The 19,346-nt window shown below is 49.4% G+C and overlaps 1 protein-coding gene across 3 annotated transcripts in view; it reads right to left on the bottom strand.

The window, feature by feature from the left end:
- The window catches only part of Sh3pxd2a (SH3 and PX domains 2A), a 199,454-nt gene extending 190,988 nt beyond the window's left edge, over nt 1-8,466 (bottom strand). The window contains exon 1 of one of the 3 annotated variants that reach the window (XM_050145425.1): nt 7,962-8,466. In XM_050145425.1, coding sequence (XP_050001382.1) covers nt 7,962-8,033 — 72 coding nt within the window. In that variant the 5' untranslated portion in view covers nt 8,034-8,466. The remainder of the gene's footprint in view (nt 1-7,961) is intronic. The other 2 variants (XM_050145421.1, XM_050145395.1) reach the window with 2 other exon arrangements.
- Nucleotides 8,467-19,346: the final 10,880 nt, after the last annotated feature.

Raw genomic sequence — 19,346 nt, 5'->3', positions numbered from 1 at the left:
TTGGCCAAGCGCCAATGGGCGGTACCACATCCATGAACTAGGGAGCAGCACTAATTAGACTAATGAGTTATGGAGGAAACAAGGGAGGACATGAAAGAGGGGCACATGGACAGGGAGTGGGGGAGGACGGAGGAGGGAAGGGGATTGATCCCAGCACACTGTCCGCATGCATGGACAAATGCATATCAAATGCCAAAGAAGCCATTTGAAATGTCTTTAAAAGAAACGCAAGTCTTTCTGACCATTAGCTGTTATTTCTATTAGGACTATCCCCCCAAGGGGTCTGGCTGCTGGAATACATAGGTTTACGGCAGGGGATCAGACAAAAGATGAGGTCATATGAAGCGCTGTCTATGAAACTTTGAGTTCCCAAGGGTGGAGGACAGTTCAGACCCACACGACACTGGGACTCCAGAGAGAATTCATCTGGGTCCCACTGAGTTCTTCAGAATCGGGGCCCCAGACACCAGAAGGCAGGCCCTACCTTCTTCATGCCTCGGACAATGTGGGGGGAGATTGTTATCTGAAATGCTGCTGCCTCTGACCTGTCACCCCGACTGTTGAGACCTGACAGCCTCAGTCTCACTCCTGCATGCTCCCCATTTCCCCCAAGAGCATGAGTGCAATCATCTTTTATGGGGGTCTGATCACTAGGAGTAAAGGCTATAAACATGAGGGCCTGGGGTCCAGCGAACTCACAATCTCCAAAGTAGACCTAGAAAAGGGATTTAGTGCTGACCACGTCAGCAGGAGCAACCCTATAGCCAGCTGGCCTTCTCTTCCCCTCCCTCCTCCTCCCTCCCCCTCCCTCCCTCTCTTCATGTGTGCTCGTACATACGTGTTCATGCACTTGAACGTGGAAGGCAGAGGTCAGCCTCCAGTGTTGTTTCTTAGATACCATCAACTTTTTAAGTCATTACATTTAATGTGTGTGTGTGTACACATCTCTGTGTGTGTGTGTATGCGTGCGCACCCACACTCAGGTATCATAAATAACTCAGAGACAACTTGCAGGAAATCAGCTTTTTCCTTCCACCAATGTGGGTCCCAGAGATCAAAATTAGGCTATTAGAGTTGGCAACAGGCATCTTGACGGGCTGAGCCCACCTGCCTACACCAGAGTTTATCATTGTCCTCAGAATAATCCCCAAGTTGGCTAGACTAGTTGACTAGCAAACCCCAGGGGCCCTGTGTCTCCACCTCCCCAGCGCTTGGTGCATCCTACTACTTTTTTAAACATGTTGGTTCTGGGGGTTAAACTCAGGTCTTGGTGCTTATACTTTCCTATCTTCCTAACCCCCTGCAACCAGTCCTGAGCCCTACCCCCACCCCAATGCTTATTCTGTCCCAAGGGGATGGCCCTTGGGAGAGATGTCTGCCCTTGGGCTCTGAATCCCCTTGGCTGCTATCTGAGGACCCTGGCTCTTGGCCCTGACCTTCGTCACAGGCTCCTCTCTCCTCACCACACGCATCTGAAGCTCTGTGCAAATCTCCCCTGCATCTTTCCACCCGCAAGGCATCACTTTCCCCGCTCCCTGGGGTGTCTTCCCACAGTCCCATCTCCGTCCCTGTCTTTCCCAACCAATCCTCATCACTCCCAATTCCCACCTCCTCCATTCACCTGGCTCCCTTGGAAACTCCACCTACACTGTCTCATTATTGGCAGATATGGGAACTGAGGCACAGGGACACTAGTAACCTGTTCCATATGGTGCGGCCGTGAGTGGCGGTAGGTCTGGGTGTCCCAGCACTTGAGTACCTCTTATCCCTCAGGACAGGCTGCCTGGATTTGCTTGTCATTTTTCCCTGACTCAGCTCTGACGGGGAACTGAGTGGCAACTGACCAACTCGTTAGGGAGCAAGATGAGAATCATGGCTGTGACACAGAATAGTCTGAGTAAAAGTCCTAAGAGGATATAACTTCCATTTCCACATCTATAAAATAGGAACAAAACCACACCCCCTGCCCCACACTGGTGTTGTAAGGCCTGGACAAGATGCCCTCAGGTCAGCTCCTACCCTGCTTACTGTGCTTCCCAAGGTCCTGGCTGGACTCTGGTCAGCCCTGTGTATATAGCAGGGCTTAGTCCCTGATGCTACTATGGCAACTTGCCTGAGGTTATCTGAGGCCTCTCAGTGGCCTGCCCACTAGCCCAGGCCCCTGACCCTCTCCATTCATCTGCCTGCCTACAGCTCCAGTCCCTGCAGACGACAGCAGCCTGCACTCTCGGGATCAGCCTGTCCAAACACTGACCGCTCCGTTGGAAGCTTCCATTATTTTTGGCAATTGTCAGGGCAGAGAACATCATTGGCCCTCACTCAGAACCTACTTCCAAAGCCAGAATCCCCACCTCATTTCCCACACACACCCCTTGTCCTTCCTGTCCCCGAGGCTTCTGCCCCAAGCCATTATCCCTTTCCTGGATTCTCAGCAGTCAAGATGAGTAAGTGTGACTACCGTATGTATAACTCTATTCTTCGCTTTATTTTCTTTAATTAGGAGGCAAAAGAGAACAGCGTTGCCCATTAGACTTTTCTGGCCAAGAAACTAACTGCTCGGTGACTCAGGCCGAGGAAATTAGAAGGCAATTTCCAGGGATGGCCAGGCAAATCCTAAGTCAGAAGTTCCCCCTGTACTCCGCTAATTCACAGCCCCCACAGCCCATTAACTCAGCTGGCCCCAGAATAGCTCTTTGGAAAAAGCAATAGCTGGTGCTCGTGTTTCTGAAGCTGGACCCAGGCTCACTTGACATCAAATGGGTTTATTTTTCCCTTCCCTGCCCTTCCCCTCTGCCTGCCACCACACACAGTGACTCCAATCCTGGTGTGCCCCCCTCAAAAATCCCTCATGCTCAACTCTGGACAAAGTCATGAGAAACTGGCTCTGCTCCCTGTCCTAACGGTCTTGAAGGATGTGGTTGCTTGTTCCATGAACAGGGAGTCTCATCAGCCCTGTGATTCACCCCTAGGTCACTTCCCTCTACAGAGAAGAAATGGTTCCCATTTATACACGTGTGTGTGTGTGTGTGTGTGTGTGTGTGTGTGTGTAAGACACTCACACTCCCAGAATCAGGAAGATGGGGACTGGGCAGCGCTGACCGCTGGGGCTCATCTGGCTAGGATCCTTCTTGCCCTGTCTTTACCTGGAGCAACCTCTTCTCTCCCAACCCACATTCTTTTCCTCTCCGTTTATTAGGACTCTGTCACTAGGCACCAGTGCTCAGCCAGGATCCCCTCCAGGTCTGAACAGCTGCTCCCTGTTTACTGGGTGTCCTGTATGCTGGGTGCTTTCCATGGGGCAAGAAGCCCAATAGAGTCTGAACAGCTGGGCCTTCCTTTCGGTCCAGTCTTGCCTTTTCCCTCAGCGCCATCCATGGGTCCTAGAAACCCTTGAGTGCTTTGGAGATGAGAAGCTTCTGTGAGGTTACAGGTGAAGACACTGAGTCACTGGTTGCACAGTTAGGAGGTGCCAGAGGCCGTATTTGAACCCCAATCTGTCCCGTATCGTGTCTTTCATAATGCATGGCCCTAAAAAAGGGTTCTTGTACTTCTCACTCCTGTGGGGCTGAAGCCTTAATCTCAGAGCTTAGAGAATAAAAATGAAGAGCAGAGAAATGAATGAGTTTGGTGTCAATTCCTAAAAACACAACTCTGGGACCAAAACCAAAATCTATGATGATCTAAATGCAGGGAGAATGTATTACTTGCATAGGCCCACCCTTCATCCAGCTTTCCAGGAGTCAATGGAGACGGACACTGTCCTCCCAGGAAGCTCTCCCTCCGCAACCAGTCAAACCCAGTTTCATGATGGCCAAGCTTCCTAGAAAGGTGACCCTCTAATGCCACCCGGTGACGCTCTCTCACTGCCATCTAGGCCTCAGCCTGGACTCACTAACAGCACTCTGACTAGAAAAGCCCAGGGTTTCTGCTTGGGAGGTAACTAACCTAGATCTGACTGGAGCTAAGTGGGAATTCCAGGCAACTAGCTAATTTCACCATGCTTTGGTTGATCCATCTGTAATAAGGATCAAAGACACACACACACATACACACATGGGTACATGCACACACAAGCACAAGCGTGCACACACACACGGGTACATGCACACACATGTGCACGTGCACGCACACACAGGCTCACACATGGGTACATGCATACACACGCACGCGCGCGCGCGCACACACACACAGTACAGTAAATGAACCATCAGGCTCCTTGGGGAGCAGGCCTGCTAGCGCTGGGCACCATGGAAGGTAGCTGCTGACACCGGCTGTATTTGCATTCCCTGGAGTCCTGTGGAGGATCAGGGCGTTCACGACTGGTATTTGTCTGAAATAAACACTCAGGAAAGGAAACAACTGTGAAAGCAGGACACCTCCCAAATCTAAACAGACATAATGCTTCCTTTGCTTTGGATAAACAAGCCTCTCTCCACCACCATATGGCTCTAAACACACCTATACACACCTGTCAGTGCAAAGAGTTCCGTGCTTCTGAACTCGCATCCCTGTCAGAAGACCCTCGGGGGAGGCGGCTGTGCCTCGCATCTGGCATCTGCAGAGCCATCTTAAAGACAGGGTCTGAGGCCAAAGCCAGTTTACCTAAGGTCTCCTGAGGAAGAGTTTGTGAAGGGTAGGACAGGAGCCCCGCTCCCAGACAGGGAGGCTGACATCAGCAGAAGCTGCTCACCCTTCCCAGCCCCACCCCAGGCAGGGGCTGGCAGAGAGGAAGGAAGCCAGGGCTGGCTACACCATGCACACGATGGAAGATGGAGGCTACTTGTCTGCCTTTCATAAACAGACCTAAAGCACCAGATGCCCCCCCCCACCTCTGCAGCTCCCCCTCCTTGTAGAGATAGATGTGCACACCCTCTGCTGGGTGTCCTGAAGGAACCTTCGCATGTGTTCCCAGTGTTCTGGAGCCAGAGCCGCGCCTCCTGCATGGGCCCCAAGCCTCCCTCATCCTCAAGCTCTGGCTAACTTGTACACCCATAAAACCTCGGCTCTGCCACTCACCAAAGCACAGGCTGAGCACTCACACTAGGTGGCGGGAGGTTGGAAGAGGACATGCTTTTCCAGTGTAGAATTTACCAGGACATGTGACTTGAGTGCAGTTTATCCTGCCAGCTAACCACGCCAGGGCAGCCTTATCCAGAACATCGGCTCTGCTAGTGTGGGGTATCTACTACACAGGGGTCAAAAAGGGAAGTGATCACCCCAGCGCCCTGCTGAACGCCTTCTATTACTGGGCATCCTTGCGTCAGGCATCAGTGTCCCAAATGTGTGGTGATGTCTCTGTCTTCCTTGTCCGCCTCAACCAGACTCTGGGTATCTTCAGGGAACAGTTCACACCACCAGCTTGGGGCAAGTGAGCCGCAGTACCGTGACTGGCGACCTTGTAAGTGACCCACCTGACTCCCTGGTCCCTCATCTGTAAGGAAAGGGTTGCCGGATGAGCTGTCTGCCCTAGCCGGCTCCACAATGCCCCGCCACCCAACACACCCCTCTCATTGTTTTCTAGAACTCTGTGATCCCATCTGCAGGTGACATCACTCTCTGCCCCAAGAATCACATCATCCATTCTTCCACGGAAGTGGAGATGACCCCGGAAACACTCTGTCTGTAGAAAGGGAGGGAATGGCCATTTCAAGGGAAGTGGACAGGACTTCTTTTGTATTTTCCACACAGTACGCTTTATTATCAATCTTAAAGCGCCAAGGCCCCTTCCTCTCAGTCAGACCATTAATAGCTGTTTTTCAAACTGTCTTAGGCAGAATCTCAGCAACAGTTAGCTGCTCTCTGAGAGGGCTTACTACCCAGAACTGAGCTAAGCACTTCACAGGGATGATGTCATTTAGTTCTCCCCGATGAAGTAATACTATTATTATCCTCACTTTAAAAGTGAGGAAATTAGGGCTGGAGAGATGGCGCGGCAGTTACAAGCGCTGGCAGGTCTTCCAGGGGACCCGGATTCAACTTCCAGCACCCACATGGCAGCTCACAACTGTCTGAACTCCAGATCCTGGCTTTCTGCAGGTACTTCATGCAAGTGCTGCGCCAACATGCATGCAAACAAAACATTCATATATATATATATAATAACTTTAAAAAATTTCGAAACAGGGAAACTAAGGTTCATGGAGTGTTAAAGAATGTGCACAGTGCTACACAGCTAGCTAGTGGGCAAGCCAGCCCTTTAAGGAGACCAAACAGTAGCCTGGCCTGCCTTTCAATACTGCCAATAGCAGGTCTCGGTCCTGTTAGCCGCTGCTTTGTCAGTGTGCCTTACGTTGTAATCTCAGCCAGAGTCGCTCAGAGCTAAAATCTGATTGTTTAGTGTAAAATCCAGAGCTGGGAAAACACCTGCTGGGGTCTCAGAGCAGACTGCGGTTGCCGAGAGCAGCGAGGACCTCAACTGAGAGCTGGTAAAAAAGAACCCTTAAAACAGCATACGGTGCTCCCCAAAATGAGGTCAACGCTATTCTTAACCCTGGAGCAAGGTGACCACCTGGTGACCCAAGAAAACCCCAAAAGTTTTCTTTTTCTGTAGGACTGGGGATAGAAGTGCCTCAAACTTGCAAGACAAGGGCTCTTATACTGAGCAACCTCCTCAGCCCTTAAAGGAGCTTTTGGTTTTGTTTTGTTTTTGTAATGGCAATAGACGCTTTCAACACCAGATGACAAGATTGGAAAGGATCCCCATGTGTCAAGAATGCTCCTCCCGCACACCCCCAGGTCCACCTCCCTGCCTCATCACTTTTACCTTCTCCCCAACCTGAGTCCTGCCCCACTAGTCAATTACAGAGAACCCTGTCTTCAGGTCTGCTGTGATCCAGGCAGAAAGAGTGGCCGCGAGCTAGTAATACACCACAAACACAGCCTCCTTCCAAAAAGGAAATAAAAGGCGCTTCAGAGACCAACTTGCAATCTAGGGCAGCAACCGACAGCCTGTTTTAATTGTTAAAATGAATGCTTTGAGCGTTTCAAATGCTCGTTTAAATGCCTAATCTGCAAACAGGAGGCTGTTCTACTGTCGCCACGTCTTCTGTGCCCTGGGTGCTGTACTGGGAGTCTCATCTATCTCAAGTGCAGGAGCAGAACTCAGCAAGCCATCCTCAGGCAGCAAGGACACAGTATTTACTTCCAAAGGTGTGAAGGATTGGAAGACAGGACCGGCTGAGATGAAAGGGGACTGTCACACACCCTGAAACCCAGTCGGTCAACCGTAGCCTCTTCTCATTAAGTTTGGGTGAGGGAGGGGGAGGGGCGGCGGGGCAGTCAACCGTGCCTCGAAGACCACAGACCACATTTGCCTACTCGTGTCTGGAGACAGAGCATCACTTATGAGGAAATGACCCCGGCGAAGGGTCACGTCCAGAGGAGGGATAAAAGGAAAAGCCACAGTCCTCCTCACACCGCGGGATACAATGGCTTTAAAAAAGAAATCAAAGCTCGAAGCGAAGAGTGGAGGGGGCAGGGGGCAAAACGCTTCCTCTGTCCCCAGACCCCAGCCGGTGCAGGCAGAACAGCAAACGTGGAAGGCAGAAAGCTAAGCATGGGTCTCCGGTCAGAGCAACTAAAAGCATGCCGGGCCGAGTGAGCGTCCCGCGCCCCTAGGGAGCGCGGCGAAAATGCTCTTTCCCAAAGGAACTGCTCCGCAAGAGGCTGACGAAAGCTTCCCCTGCCATCCATCCAAGCTACGGGCGGACACATGACTTCACCGTTGTAACAGACAAGGGCAGCCACTTGCCAATTGCAATGCCAAAAAAAGAAACCCGGGACACAGGAGTGGAGGAAGGACAGAAAAGGTTTCCCTAGAGATCGCAGCCCTGCGAACAGACACTTGAGCCAAGGGCAGCCCCTGGGGTCACAAATCTCTGGGACTTAATAGTAAGAAGAAGCGAGGGGCCACCCCCGGCCCTGGCTAGCCCCACACCGGGGCTGGTGGGAGCAGTACTCACATAGTGCTTGGAGGGGCTCCTCCGCTTCTCCACGTCCACCACGGTGGCATCTTGCACGCAGTAGGCGAGCATCTTCCCCACAAAGCGAGTGGCGCCCCCCGGCGGCGTCACCTTCTCATCCCGGCCGGGTTCCAGCTTCTCTGGTTGCCCGGGTCCCCGAGGCTCCGCGCCACCCCTGGCCCACGCGCCGTTCGCCGCCCCGGCTCCCGGCGCCCACAGCTGCGGCTCCCGGGCATGCGACTGTCCTGGAGGGCACGAGGGCTCCGTGCGCCCCAGGCGGCTCCCGTGGGCCTGCCGCGCGCCCCTTTCCTCCCGCGCCGCCGCGCTCACTGCTCCGCTCGCCTGCTCGATCTCTCTGCCGCCCGGTGGGGCCGGCGGGAACTGGCCGCGCAGAGGAGGGCTGGGGGTGTGCCCCGCCGGCGAGGGCACGGGGCGGGAGCCGAGCCTGCTGTCAGCGCGCCGGGGAGGGGCCGGTGGCGCCCCTGGGCCGCGCTCGGGCTCTTGGGGGCTCGGCGCTGGCGGAGGCTGTGGGCGCAGAAGGCGGAGGCGGGGCGGGCAGGGAAGGGGAGGGAGGGGAAGGGAGGGGAGCGCGGCAAGGGGAAGCGCGGGGAGGGGCTCCCGGCCGGGGGAGGGGCTCGGGCGGACGGCGAGGGGCTGCAGCCCTGCGAGGCCTGGAAGGGCTACTCTGCTCAGCACCCAAACTCAAGGTAGCTTTGGAGGGAGGCGGCTCGGGGCCAGTAAGCCCAGTGCGCCCCCATCCTGGCTTTCCGTCTCCTAGAGGATCTGTGGTCACCTTTCTGTCCCTTGTACTACTGCCATCTCTCCAGAGCTCTTTAAGGAAAAGTAGTTTATTACTAGCCTGTTACAGCCTACAGTTCCAAGAGGAGACCGGGAGGTAGAAGAAACCGGCATTAAATCTTCCAAGCCAGCTTTCTTTTGATGAACCACCTGCCCCCCTGCAGGTCACCACGGGTGAATTCTCCCCGGAAATGGAATCTATTGATCTGCTGCTGCCTCCACCATCGATCAGGGCCTGTGTAACTAACCTGCGACATCATTTCCCAATGACAAGGTTACAAACACCACGTTAGCCTTAAGCCCGAGCTCTCCTGGGACTCTCCCAGGGCTGGCAACCGGGAAGGGCGCACACAATGGTGGGAAAAATCCACTGTGTCGGGGCCAGATCTTCATTAGCTCCAGGCTCTGGCTTCCTCACTATCCCTCGCTCAGTACCAGAAAGCCGCTTTCCACGTCGCTTGCCCATCTCTGGTCTTTGAGCACAATTTTACTTAATTCAACATATCCCTCCCAACATCGGTTTCATCATTTTTTTCCATTCTACTTTCAAATATTTAAAGGAGTAGGTGTTTTCATAACGAGTCCAATTGTTTCACAATACAGCAATGTTTTGTGTTTGGAGACCAATGAAGCATCCGAAATGAGTGCGAAGGATTTTGTGACTTTTTTTTTTAATTTGCCTTGTCAGAGGCCCTGGGTCATTCTGAGACTTTCTTCTGCATTTACTTGCACAAAATATCCATTATAATCTAGCCTGAGAAGGGACATAAAGAAACATAACCAGAGCACATGAAGACCTGACGATGAATTCAGGACAGAACCAGGAAGGTGATTCATTGGTAAGAACACTTGTTGCATTTACAGAGGACCTTGGTTCCATTCCCGGCATCCACTCAATGACTCACAACCATCTATAACTCTGGTTCCAGGGGATCAAACGCCCTCTTCTGACCTCCTCAGGCACCCAACGTGGTACACATACATACATGCAAGCAAAACAAACATATAAAACCTTTAAAAAATTGTAAAAGAGTGCTGGTTGAGCAAGCAGGACTACCAGAGCTCAGAGCCACAGTGCTAAGGTAAAAGCCAGGGCGGGCTTGAGGCTGAGAGCCTGGCACACGTGCTAGGGTCAGGACAGAGAAAGGATCGCAGGGCCTTGCTGGCCAGCCAGCATAGCCACAGAAACAGTAAGCTCCAGGTTTGGTGAGAGGATCCTGTCTCGAGAGAATAAGGAGGAGGGTGGGTATCAGCCATCTTCCTCTGGTCTATGAGTATATGTGCACACAGGCACACCCATGCAAGGGTACACAGACTATACATACACTCACAGAACACATGGCTGCATGAGGCACAGACACCAGGCACAGACTTCTCTGTCTCAGCGACATTGGTGGGAAGGCTAGAAGAAGGCGCTCCCTCAACAGGGAGAATGGTTAGTGGAGAATGTCAGAGCTGAGTCTGCCTTCTTGAACAACTTCACCCAGAATACATGCTCAGCCCCGAGCCGTGGAAGGTGGGAGGATGCCGGCCCCTCCCCAGTTCCTCTTCCAGCAGCCAACCCTTCAGGAGAAGCTGCTCCACAGAAGCACTCAGCACTCCTCTGTGGCTGGCCAAGCTTCTAGGTGTGATAATTAATCCTGATAAGCCCCTAAAGAGGGAAGGGGAAATGGGGGAGCAGGCTCAGTTTGCTGTGGGCCCCCTTGAGAATCAGAGTGGTTAGTTCACCAAAACAGCACCAGTTTGCTCCCACCCAGACTGCTGTTCCTGGGCCCCAACTGCATTGAACAGAGCACCAACCACAAGAAGCCCTGGGAGAGATGGCTCAATGTGGCCACTGTCACAGCAACTTGGTGCTCACCTGCCTGTTGGCAGCCTTTGCCTGCCTAAGAACCTCCAGACAACCTGACATCTCTCCAACTGGGGTATTTAAGAACAACTTAGGCATACGCTAGGTTTCTCTTTTTGTTTCTGAATTATCTCGAGTAGAAAAAAAAAACTGAACATCACCTCTCATCGCCAACACGCTGATGTCAAGACAGACGGAGGCTATTTACACCCGCAGGGGAAAAGACCCTTAAGTGTGAAGTGGGACCGGCTGGACTTCCTACTTCTCTCCGCCAGTGTTCCCAGAATTCCTTTCTGCTGACCTGGGGTTGATTCACTGCCCCCTGAATAACTGACGATGCTCTAAAAGAACAGAATTCGGCAGAAATCGACTTGTGACAGGGCCTTGCTGTAGGTGCACAGGGTGGCCCGTGTCTGATGCACCCCAATTTTGTTGCCTCTGCTTATAAACTAGCAGGTGGGAGCCTAACCCAAGAATACTGTGTGAGGTCAAATGAGAAACTACGGATGTAAATATGAAAAAAAAAAAAAAAGGTTGAGGATAAATGATGGGAAGCACCCAAAATAAAGATGCAAACTGGTACCTCAAAATCTGATTTTTCAAAAACAGAAAATCATATGATTTGGTGCTAATGCTTAGGATTAAATAATTTTCTAGCTGGAAGGGATCATTCATCTCATTTCAGAGAGGCAAACTGAGGTCAAGAGAAACTAAGAAAGTCCCCTAATGCTAAGATCTAGTTAGCCCTAGACCAGCTGTCTCCCCGCTTCAGGTGCCTAGACACAGGCAGGGTGAGTCTGTCTGCAGAGCACACTGGCACTCGTCCTGACACCTAGAGAGTCCTTTAGTTCCGATTATCCACGTATACGAGCACCAAAACTTGCCTGGACTCTCCAGCGAAGACTGGATAGTGATGGACTATGTGTGCTGCGTGGTCCTCCGTGCAAGGTCCACCCCCCTCCCCCTACCCCCCGGGAGGCTCTTCAGGCTGCCTCCAGGACAGCACAACATCCAGACATCATCCAGGAAAGCACAGAAAACTTTTAAGGCCTAATAAAGGCACAGTATTCTCCCTTCTTCACACTTAGGAATGTGACGGTAGTTCCTAATGTCACACTTGGTCTGTCTTGGGGTTTCAATTGCTGTGAAGACACACCACGACCACGGCAGCTTTTATAAATGAAAACATTTAACTGGGGTGGCTCCCTTACAGTTCAGAGGTTCAGTCCATTATCATCATGGCCAGGGAGCATGGAGGCACGCAAGCAGATATGGCGCTGGAGTACTGAGAGTCCTACATCCTGCAGGCAACAGGAAGTTGACTGAGACACTGGGCAGTATCTTGTGCCTAGGAAATCTCAAAGCCCACCCCCCAGGGTGACACACTTCCTCCAACAAGGCCATACCCACTTTAGCAAAGCCACACCTTCTCCTGATGCCACTCTCTATGAGATTATGGGGGCCAATTACATTCAAATTACCCATCTCTAACCACGTTTTGTATCCTGCTATCCTGCTTACTCAGTCTTTACTATACAGAACCTCATTTACATCTTGTTCCTGTGCTTAGGTTGGCCCAACTAATCTGATATGAAGCCCACAAAGCCCTTAAAAACAAACAAGCGTGGTAGTGGTGGTACACGCCTTTAATCCCAGCACTCAGCAGGCAGAGGCAGACAGATCTCCTGGTTCAAGGCCAGCCTGGTTTACAGAGTGAGTTCCTAGACAGCCAGGGCTACACAGCCAGGGCTACCTGGTCTGAAAACAAACAGGGACTTTGACCCCACCCATTTTCTCCCCACCCTCAACTGAAGCATTTCTGCCACCTGCCACCTGCCCCTGCCCTGCACTCCTCCCAGAGCAGGGCTGTGTATGTGCCGGGCACTCTGCCAATGGTTGTCTTTTTGAATGTGAGGTCACAGTAGACAGTTGTAGATGTGACTGCTGCTAAGTGCTATGTAGAGGCATTGGAGAACGGTGTCGGAGAAGCCCTTATCCAACCTGGGCTCCCTCCCTCCCAATTTCACCACACGTCAGCCTTGTGCCCTTAGAGCACCCTGGGGATCTTTCTTGTCAGTCACCTTCTAGACATGCTAGATGACGGGCAATTGTTCTTAGAATAAGATCTCACCAGACCATTGCCTAGAGATGTGGAAAATCGAGTGAAATTTGGGGCTCCCTCCTGGCCAAAGTGGTATGGACTGTGTTAACTCCAGCAGTTGACCAGGGCAGCATCTGCCTTTCAGACCCTGGCTGACCTCTGGCAGGGACATGCAAGGCCTGGCAAGAAAAAGGAACCAGGTTCATACTTCTTGCTCAGTGTCTTCTTACAAGTTCCTTTTAGCCTGGCCCTAACTATTAACTTGTGTTTAGGATGCCCCTGACCCCGCTCCCGGGTTTGGAGTAGAAGTAAGGTCAACTTCCCAACAAAGTTGTTTGCTAGCTTTTAATCTCTTTCTTTCTTTCTTTCTTTCTTTCTTTCTTTCTTTCTTTCTTTCTTTCTTTCTTTCTTTCTTTCTTTCTTTCTTTCTTTCTTTCTTTCTTTCTTTCTTTCTTTCTTTTCTCTCTCTCTCTCTCTCTCTCTCTCTCTCTCTCTCTCTCTCTCTAAGGGTCTTACTATACAGCCCTGGCTCTCCTAGAACTCATGTTGTAGATCAGATTGACCTCAAATTCACAGAGATCCACTTACCCAGCCTCCCTGGGATGGAATTAAAGGTGTGCACTACCTTACCTACTGTAATAAGGTGCAGTACTTAATACTAGCACTTGAGAGGTGGAGACAGAAGGGTCAAGAGTTCAAGGCCAGTCTGAGCTATAAGAGACACACACACACACACACAACCACACACACGGTCTTAGTTAGGGTTTCTCTTGCTGTAAAGAGACACCATGACCATGACAACTCTTATAAAGGAAAAGATTTAATTGGGGTGACTTACAGTTCAGAGGTTTAATTCATTATCATAATGGCGGGAAGCAAGGCAGCATGCAGGCAGACATGGTGCTGGAGAAGGAGGTGAGAGCTCTTCCATCTCTTGACCCACAGGAAACAGGAAGTGGTCTGTCTGAGACACTGGGTGTGACTTGAGCATATATAAGACCTCAAAGCCCACCTCCACAGTGACATACTTCCTCCAAGACTAACACTACATACTACTCCAATAAGGCCTCACTGCTAATAGTTCCACTCCCTTTTGGGGATATTTTCTTTCAAACCACCACACACATGTATGTATGTATGCACAAACACAATTTTTAATTATATTTTTTTCATTGTATATATTCATTGTACGTGGTCCTGTGTTAATAAGGACATTCTCATGCAAATATGTATTAGACATTGTGTTCCCCCATAACCTTTGTTCCCTAAACTAGTGGTTCTCAACCTTCCTAATGATGTACCCTTTAATACCTCATGTTATGGTGACCCCCCAACCATAAAATTATTCTCATTGCTACTTCATAGCTGTAATTTTGCCGCTGTTAGGAATTGTAATATACTGAGTGAGGTAAGCCAGACCCAAAAAGAGGAACATGGGATATACTCACTCATAGTTGGTTTCTAGCCATAAATAAAGGACATTGAGCCTATTTAAAAAAAAAAAAAGGAATTGTAATAAATATCTGATAAGCAGGGTTTGACATGCAACCCCTATGGAGTCTGACCCACAGGTTGAGAATTACTGCCCTGGACAGTTTTATTTCTGCTTACATGTCATATAAACATATGTACATATGTGATTTTACATATCTATTAAAATCTAGGAATCTCAGGCTGGAGAGATGGCTCAGAGGTTAAGAGCACTGGCTGATCTTCCAGAGGCCCTGAGTTCAATTCTCAACAACCACATGGTGGCTCACAACCATCTGTGATGAGATCTGGTGCCCTCTTCTGGCAGGTAGCATTCAAGTAGGCAGAACACTGTCTAGGAATCGCATATGAGAGAAAGCACATAATATTTGTCTTCCTGAAACTGGCTCAATTCATCTAATAAAAAAAATCTGCTGCAGTTGTGTCCATTTCCCTGCAAATTGCATAGTCTTCTTTCTGGATGAATCCACTGCATATGAACATGCTTTTTGACTCATTCCTCTGATACTGGATGTGTAGGCTGCTTCAGTAAGTTTGCTATTGTGAAAAGTGCTACTGCAAACACTGATCTGTTTGCCTGGAAGGCTGACTTGGCGTCATCTGGATGAATACCCAGGAATATAAGATAGCCGAGTTGCACGGGACGGCCTAGTTTTAGGTGTCTGAAGAGCCTCCGTGCTGACTTCCAGAGCGGTGGCACTAGTTTGCATTCCGCCAGCAGTGGATAGGCTGCCTTTCCCAGGTGCCTTCTTCCTTGGTTGCAGGATGTGGGGGAGAATGGGCACCAGGGCTGCCCTGTCTACGCAGCCCCCCTCCTAATTGCGTCATAATAACAAGGTGTGGCTCCTTGCCAAGCCATCAGCTGGAGAAAGCCACCCCTCCCTGGTGCCCCTCCTAGGATTTTCATCAGGCAGGTGTCCGCCTGCTTCTCCTACCGTGAAGGGCCTCCTGTTGCACACTGGTGAAAGTTACTGTGCGGATTTTTTTCTTCTTTATAGAATTCTAGTCTTAGAAAATGACCAGGCCCACAGAATTCCAGAAGGAAATCTGGTAGTTTGAACAACCAAAGAAGACAAGGACACAATTAGATTCATAGTGGGGAGAAATATTATTCTCTGACTCTAGGCAGCGTCCCTAATCCTGCCAGACATCTGGTCCCCAGACTAGCACATTGTGTCTTGGGCCTTCCAAAATGAAGATGTGGCTGGCTTCACACAGTCTGATTGCAGCTACTCAACAGGTGTGTGCTGGTGAGTTTTATGTCAACTCGACACAGAGTCGTCTGCAGGGAAGGACCCTCAACTGGGAAAATGCCTTCATGAGATCTGGCTGTAGGGTGTTTTCTCAACTGGTGATTGATGGAGGGGGGCTCAGTTCACTGTGGGTGGGGCCATTCCTGGACTGGTGATCCTAGGATTTACAAGAAAGCAGGCTAATAGCAAGCCAAGCCATGAGTAACAGCCAGTACTAAGCAGCACCCCTCCACGGCCTCTGCATCAGCTCCTGCCTCCAGGTTCCTGCTCAGTTTAGGGTCCCGCACTGACTTCCTTCAGTGATGGACTATTGCTGTGGGATATTTGTGCACTGTATGAAGATATATTGCTGTGATTGGTTTAATAATAAGCTGAATGGTCCATAGCTAGGCGGGAAGTGTAGGGTGGATTTCTGGGGGAAAAAAGGAAGACGAGGAGGAATCTAGATGTGTGGGAGACACCGAGAGGAAACAGGAGACACTAGATAAAAGAGAGGTAAAATGCCATGTGCTAGGACATAGATTAATATAAGAGCTAGTTAGGAACAAGTCTAAGCAATAGCCCGAGCTTTCATAATTAATAAGAAGTCTCCGTGTCGTTATTTGGGAGTGAGCTGGCAGCCCAAAGAAAAATGTGACTATAAACTATGATGTGGAAGTGTAAGCCAAATAAACCCTTTCCTCCCCAGTCTGCTTTTGGCCATGGTGCTTCCTCACAGCAACAGTGACCCTAACTAACACAGGTGAATTCCCAGCATCCTCCTGGTATAAAAGATCACTCTGTATACTTCAGTTTTAACCACAAACAGCCCCAGGTTTTCTTTTTCAAATTCCCCTAGATTTTCCAGAAGCCAGAAAACTCTGACGTGGACACTGGGTGGCAAATAGAAGAGGAGGGAGAGAGAAATCCGTTGGGGAATTCAAAAGCAATGTTTTCCTTTTTATTTTAAAATATAGCCAGAGGCCACAAATTTTTTAAAAAGGCTGTTTGACTCCGCCCCCTTCCATTTTCTTTCATTTCTCCATTCAGAATTATCTTTGAAATCACTGTTTTGTGTCCTGTTTGAACCTATAAGTTTATTCATTTTCAGGTAAATGATTTGGGACACGTGAGGGCTCAAGGTCAAGCGCAATTTCAGCACAAGCCTTACCCCTTATATAGCAGAAGGTCCCCCCAAATCTGGCTCATTTCTTACCCAATCAGTAATAAAGACAGAGAAAGCCTTGGCACCCGGACTGTTGACCTGAGCTGGCACAGAGAGGGATTGCCATGGGTAAATAATCTGCCAAGGGTGAGCAGTCCCTGTTCATCTTCCTTTTCAAAACGTGCAGAGCGCTTTTTTTCCTTAGGACTAAGGTTTACAAGTCCTAGGCACTGACCGGAGCCGTCTGAAAGGGGATGGGGCGGGGCTCATTTACGACTCATAGGAGCGGTTTCTCGTGGAGTCACGGACATCTGGACATCCTGAATGAGTAGAATCAGGAAGTAGCAAATCTTTGAGAATGGAAGCGATGGTTTTTCTTATTCCTTCTCCCTACTTAGCACTGTGTGCCTGTGTTACTTCTCCTTTTCTTTCGTGTGCATGTGCGTGTGTAAACCTGTTTCTGCCTCCCGAGTGCTAACATTAAAAACTGCGTCATTACACCAGGATTTTTGTTTTACCTTCTGATTGAAGTTTTTTTCCCCTCTGCTTCTTTACTCGTGGGTGGAAAGTCTCCTTTACACAAGGGTCCACCAACCCCTCAATTCAGATACATCTAAGGCTCATCGCCTGCCTCTGGAGTGCAGTTCCAAGTTTGCTAGGAAGAAAGAATCTGATTGGCTCAGGTGGGTCATGTGTCCATCCTGCCCCAAGCAAGAATCATCCGGTGTAGTTCTGTAGAAGAAACATGATCATAAGCAAACTAATTAGGGAATTCTAGGAAAGAGGGCTGGTACAGTAAGTTGTATGTCCCAAATACAGCTACTAAATTGTTGTTTGCTTTTCAGAGGACTTCATTAATCAATTAATTTTTAAATAACATTTGTTTATTGGGGATGAGTGTGTGGAGGTCGGAGCACAACTGCAGGGAGTCAGTTCTCTCCCACTATGTAGTCTTGGGGTAGGAGTCAGAGCAGTGAGCATTGCAGTAAGCACCTTTATTTACTGAGTCGTCTCACCAGCCTAGGAATTTATTTATCCACTAAAAATTTTGTAAAGTTACCAACATAAGAGTCCCACTCAACGAGGAACTGAACTGGGGCAACAGTTTGGAGACATTTAAGAATTGTATATCTTTTTTTTTTTTTTTTGACAATAAGCATGGCTTTAAAAGTCATAAGAAGGAAACTGGAGCGGTGGCTCCGTGGTTAAGAGCACAGGCTACTTTCCCGAGAGCCCCAGTTCAATTCCCAGCACCCAGGGAATCACAATACAGTTTTTTAGCATCTATGAGAACCAATGAAAGCAACACATTCATATAAACATTAAACAGCCATAAAAATAAATATAAAATTATAGTAACGGTGAATGTTATTTAAGTGGAGCAAACATATCTCAAAGTGAAAATTCTGAGGGTGAGAATGGAAAATTTTACATCTCAAAGATTTAAAAATGTACAATAAACCCCACCCCCCACAAATTCCACAATGCACTTGAACCTTTGTAGGCATGACAGATGTGTTTGTTCAGCACAGGGGTCAGGCAAGGGACGGAGCCTCAGGTTTTGTAGCTGACCCAGCTTGGACTTTGAAGGTGGTCTTGAGGGACTGCAGGGACTTGGAGCTACAGAGTGGCCTCTGCATGGTGGGACTGCAGGGTCCCGGTGATAGGACAGCTGTAGCTCTTGATCTGCAGAATGGAGGGGTGCGAAGCTGTTCGATTTTCTAATTTCCTTTTCTGTGAAGTTAGGTGGCTCATCTAGTCCATCTCAAAACTCACTTCTGCTTATAGTAAAAATGCTAAGAAGAGTAACAATACCCACAATTCTTTATTAAGCTCATATAGTATTGTGTTCCAAGAACTGTGCTGAGCAACACACACACACACACACACCATACACCACACACACCTCTATTCCATAACCAGGAATTTAGTTACAAATCAGACTGTAGAACTTAGTCTACTTGACAATTATATGTGGCAAAACCAAAAACTTTGGACCCTTTCAAGTCCTGTTTCTTTAAATATTGACCAGCATTTATCTGGTGAGGGCTGAAAGGAAGATGTCTTGTTCTCTGCAGGTGGAGTAAGGAAGCATTTAGTGTGGACTGTAAGCTCTGAGTCAGCCTTCACTTCATGGCTCCAGTACTCATATGAAAAGTCCTGAAAACATTTTTTTTGGTTGTTTTTTTTTTTTTCAAGACAGGGTTTCTCTGTGTAGCTTTGGTGCCTGTCCTAAAACTTGCTCTATAGACCAGGCTGGCCTCAAACTCACAGAGATCTGACTGCCTCTGCTTCCCAAGTGCTGGGATTAAAGGCGTGCACCACCACCACCCAGCTTTGGAAAACATATTTTAAGGTGCTTTATTGTTACTTTAGTTTCCAGTTTGCTATTTTTACTTTTCCAGAAATCAAATGTTTCCTACAGTTTTGGAACTCTGTCTCTCTGCATGTATCTGTCTCTGAGAGGAATCAGTTTTTTGGTCCATTAACTTCTTGGGAGGCATATCAATATGTGAAGGTTCTTAAAATGAATTAGTCTTTCCAAGAAGGCAGCGCCAGGCTGAGCTCTTCTGCACGCTGCCCTTGTAGCAGAGGTGATGCTGCTGACTATAGGACAGACGTGGGCAGGGCCTGGACCCAGCACACTGTGTAAGTACCAAGCAACCTGTGCGTGCACTCAGCCATGCTCCCTGAAGATGTGGGGTGGTGAGAGGGGTGTGCTTGATGCTTGCTAAGTTCCACTGTGTGT

This window comes from Alexandromys fortis, unplaced genomic scaffold (assembly GCF_014885135.2).
Source record: "Alexandromys fortis isolate MF-2015 unplaced genomic scaffold, M_Fortis_MF-2015_v1.1 scaffold_16, whole genome shotgun sequence".
In the NCBI taxonomy this organism is placed as follows: domain Eukaryota; kingdom Metazoa; phylum Chordata; class Mammalia; order Rodentia; family Cricetidae; genus Alexandromys; species Alexandromys fortis.
This window is presented reverse-complemented; position numbering and strand designations above follow the sequence as displayed.